The sequence below is a fragment of the Melampsora larici-populina genome (assembly GCF_000204055.1).
Source record: "Melampsora larici-populina 98AG31 unplaced genomic scaffold MELLAscaffold_134, whole genome shotgun sequence".
Classification (NCBI taxonomy): Eukaryota; Fungi; Basidiomycota; class Pucciniomycetes; order Pucciniales; family Melampsoraceae; genus Melampsora; species Melampsora laricis-populina.
Window position 1 is genome coordinate 23,384 of NW_006768898.1, and position 4,495 is coordinate 27,878.

The 4,495-nt window shown below is 42.0% G+C and overlaps 1 protein-coding gene across 1 annotated transcript; it reads left to right on the forward strand.

Annotated features, from left to right (window-relative positions):
- Positions 1-650: 650 nt before the first annotated feature.
- On the forward strand, positions 651-2,514 carry MELLADRAFT_114273 (uncharacterized protein; the record flags this gene model as incomplete). Its single annotated transcript, XM_007419146.1, has 6 exons — positions 651-1,093; positions 1,174-1,253; positions 1,327-1,441; positions 1,548-1,722; positions 1,967-2,078; positions 2,147-2,514. The coding sequence occupies 6 exons, from the start codon at positions 651-653 to the stop codon at positions 2,512-2,514; spliced, it is 1,293 nt and encodes a 430-aa protein (XP_007419208.1).
- Positions 2,515-4,495: the final 1,981 nt, after the last annotated feature.

Here is a 4,495-nt window from a genome sequence, read left to right on the forward strand (position 1 = left end):
CCCTATACTTTGTCAATTGGCCTCAAAAACTCGATTTTAAGTGCATTAGAAAGCTGAACTCTTCCTCTCGAACTTTCATAAGATCAAGAACTATGTAGCTAGTATGACAATCATTCTATGGATCTGTATGTACAAATGTATAAAAAAGATGATATCTTTTTTAGAAGCCCAGCATGCTGTGTGGTCCCATTATGAACTATTTGGAGGACAATTCCAGCTTACCAATGCACTCAAAATCGAGCGTTTTGGACCGGAATTGAAAAAGTTATGAGTATTTTCAGAAATCAAAAGTTTCTCTAAACACTAATGAGCCAAATTTCAGTGCTTGTTACAGGTTGTAATTGGATGATTGTGAAGGTTGATTGTTAGTACACTTATCAATAGGGATTGTAAAGATACGGAAAAACATGCGGAGTGAAGTTCTCAACGCAGGGAACAAGATGCATATTTTTATTCATTTTTTGCTCTCCTCCTGGCCTCTCAATATTTTTGTGTATCAATAATTTAATTTTCTGCCCAGAAAATATTATCTTTCTTGTAGTGTCACTCTCAACACAACTACACACCACAACTACACCGATATACTATTCCTTTCGATAACACTCCAAGACGTTTCCCACCTCCTCGATTCATAAAGAACACATATCACTATGATGCGCTCTGGACTCCGACGAAACCGGTCGGCCTCTTCACCCCCTTCCAGCTCTGGCAGCGAATTGCCAGAGATCACGACTACCGCGCGCCAACAAAGAATCACTCGAAACCAAGGAGGCCAAAGCAGAAAACGCAAGCGAGCAAGACCAAATGACGACGAAGAAAATGAGGATGACCTTGACCTCGGAGACGACCACGATGATGAAGACGAAAATGATTTGTCTGAGCGACCCAATCTCAGCAACTTTTGCAAACTGGGCTGTGAATGGGGAATGCCTCGCGCTGAGGAAAGGCTCTCTTCTCTCAACCTCCCCAAAACCAACCGGCTTTCAGCGAGCGGCCTTTTTGAGGCACAGTCATTGCAATCGGAGTATGAGTTGGATAAGACTATGCTTTGCATTGTCTTGAAATGTAGCCGCCGAGTTTTGGATGAAGCTCTGTGAGTTTAATCCTCCCTCCCCTCATCATAACCTGAAACCATTGAACTAACCTCATTGTATTATACCTGTCAATTATTAGATTGGAGAGCCCATTAGCACGCGAGCCAAATATGTACACAAATTATCAAACGTACAGTCTGGTTGCCACCACTACTATAAGTAAGATATTCTGTTAATATTTTGTCATGCAAAGAGTATGAATTCACTAATTGAAAACAATCATATCTGTCAGTGCCACCGAAAGGTGTCTCCATAGGCTTCAAGGAGCGCAATGCCATAGTCGGCTCCACATGGTCCAACTACGAAAAAGAAGAACAGGAAGTTTTCACTCCTCAATTATTCGAGCGGTCATGCCTAGCAACTAGCGAGGCCTACACCCTCACTCAACAGCCTCTGGGATCACTCCTCTCTCACTTAAAGATACCACTACTAAACCCCCCCCATCGACCTTAGACCCCTCAGCCAAGAAGACCTGGACAAATATGTTCCGGTATTCAAGCGTCTAGTCAATATTACGAAAGTCTCACACGACTTATACCAGGGTCGCTTGTGGAGGCACAGCGGCAAATCAAAAAGTCGATCACTAGAAAAGATGATGACACTCGAAATCAGCAAAATCATACGTCACGTGAGCTCGCATTAAACATTTTTACGTACACCAAAGGACCAATTCACTAACCTTTTATATGACCATTAGCTCCATTTATTGAAAAACCATTTCAATCTCCAATTTCACCTTCTGGTTGCGAGCTGGAACCCAGTGTCAACAGCCAGCAAGGCCCTCTTTCAGAACGAATACACTCATGTGAACGCTGGGCCCGCAATCAGAAGAAGATCACCTCCTGGAATGTTTTGCTTTCGAATCTACTAAGGCTCCAAATCATATGCGCTCTAAACCACACGAACCAAAGCCTATGTCAGAAGGAGCAGCCCGTCAAGCCCAAAGACGGACAGAGCTTGCAAGTGCCCTCAATGATTTGATAGGTAAGCTTGTATTCTCCATATTCCTTTTTTCATTTCATTCGCATGTGCTGACCAAGGCTTTTGAGAAGCCCCATATCTTCGTGGTGGGTATACGGGCAGGGGTGACGCACATCCCAAAGTTCCTAACTTGAAGGCCGGCTTTGAAGAAAAAACCTTTCGCGGCCGCGTCAAGCTCACTTTCAATTGCACACCTCAGAGCCGGATCACGGAGCTCATGATATCCAAGGGTCCTGGGCATCTTTCAAATGACGAAGTAGACATTTGGATTGATGACATCAAAAAGAAAAATTACACCATTATACCTGTCCGCGTGAGTGATGTGGAAGGAGATGGTCCAGATGATGATTCCACTACGGGGCACAATAATGCCCAAATCAATTCCGCTGAAATCAGAGTGCCCAATGACCCCGACCAAAGCTTACTGGCAGAGTTATAAAATTTGGAATGAATATGTTTTGTCGAAAAATTTTATACACAATATCTCTCATTAGTTGATAATGTTTTCCTTGAAAAGACCAAAATTTTGTATCTCTCTGATTGTTATTTTGTCAACTATCTCATTTGGTCGGTCCAAAATAGAAGAAATGCGAAATTAATTAAAAGTCTTTAGAATTTTTGTCTCATGCACCTGGTGAAATGCAAATGAGTAAAGCTCACACATTAGAAGTGCTTATCAGTGAGTATTATAGACCTTTAGATATATTCATTGATCGAACCAAGGCATCCCCCAACTACACTAGAAGTCAAGCCCCGAGTACACTTGGTAACACCGGTGCCAGGATGTTTGTAGTACTCGATCTTATGTGTATTGTGGAATAGTTACACATATACATAGATTTTACTGTGGTAAGTATCAAATTTTAAGTGTTATGTTTTATGTGATCAATATCGTACAATATGATATTACACTAATTTGGAAGGAACCCTCTTACCAACCCTAATACCACCTCATCCTCTCATCCTCCGTCTCCCACCTCCGGTAGGCGATTAGTAGGCAATCGAACAGATAAACCCACTCGCAGCCGGTCCCTACGAGTTTCAGTAATCAAAGTTTCGACTCCAATATTTTATCACTCGTCTACAAATCAAGAGAATAGGTCAGTAATTATCTTTCTCCTCTCCTCGATCTAAAATTTGAAATGCTTACTGACCTTTTACATTGCCAATCACCACCTCAGGTAATCACAAGTATCCAATTCTGCCTTTGTCACCCGGCTTATTCTGGATGTGATTGCAGAGGTCGCCTTTTTCTCTCAATTACGTAGTCTGGTTATACTTCATCTCACTTGTCTATAGGTGAGTACTCATGTTTTGAAGCTCAAAGCAAGCGTTGGAATACTCACTGACTTCATACTTTTCTGGTAATCAAAGAAGTCACAAGGCTCCAAATCAACTACCTCCACCTCGATACTTAGGACTTAGTAAGTAAGTCATCTCTTCAAGCTAATCATTCGCTTGATATCCGGCTAGGCCACCTTGGGGTGATTTTGAACCTACAAGCCAGGGGGTGAGTTATTGAATTAGCGCTGGGAGGAAAGACGGCTTCTACTCAACTTGACGTCCACCCAGTTTGCTAACGCAGTAAATCGCCCCTTGAGGAGTATTTTCCCAATCCCACCAAGGTGACTATGACATATCAATACTAACGAGGCGATTGCCACGGGATGTTTTGGATGTTTCAAAGCCGGGCAACATGTCTACGGACCTCGATCCTGGGTGGGAGAAAAGAAAGAGGGACAAGTTCCCTAGCATTTCGCATCAGAGGTAAGTCTAGAATGGTATTACAAATTAGTATACAGCAAACTGATTTTCGGCATCTGTTTAGTGATTCCACCTCCTTGCCTGGTGTTAAATACCTCTCAGATTTTCTGAAGCCGATTGACGAGAAACGTCAAACTGGATTTTGCGATAATGATGTAGGCCACATCTCCTTTTTCGGTTTTCTTTCCGTTTTCTCTTTCCGTTATTGAAGAAAACTGATGTTATTTATTCTCTTCTTATATTCGCAGCTCCCCCAACCTTTTCGCAATGGCAAATCTTATGCACATGTACCACATGAGTACCTTGCCCCGGATGGATTTCCACGGACAGAACATTGGCTCAATCCCACTTGCCAATTTGCTGTACTCAGCACGGATCAAATGTCGGGCAAAGGACGACTCGTGTAAGCCAACTTCTCTCTTTCTTTCGATAATTACTCACACTACACAAAATATAATATTTTCTGGGCAGAAAATTAAATTATTGATACACAAAAATATTGAGAGGCCAGGAGAAGGGCAAAAAATAAATAAAAATATGCATCTTGTTCCCTGCGGTGAGAGCTTCACTCTCCATATTTTTCCATATTTTTACAGTCCGTATTGATTATTGTACTAACAATAAACCTTCATAAATCATCCAATTACAACCTGTAA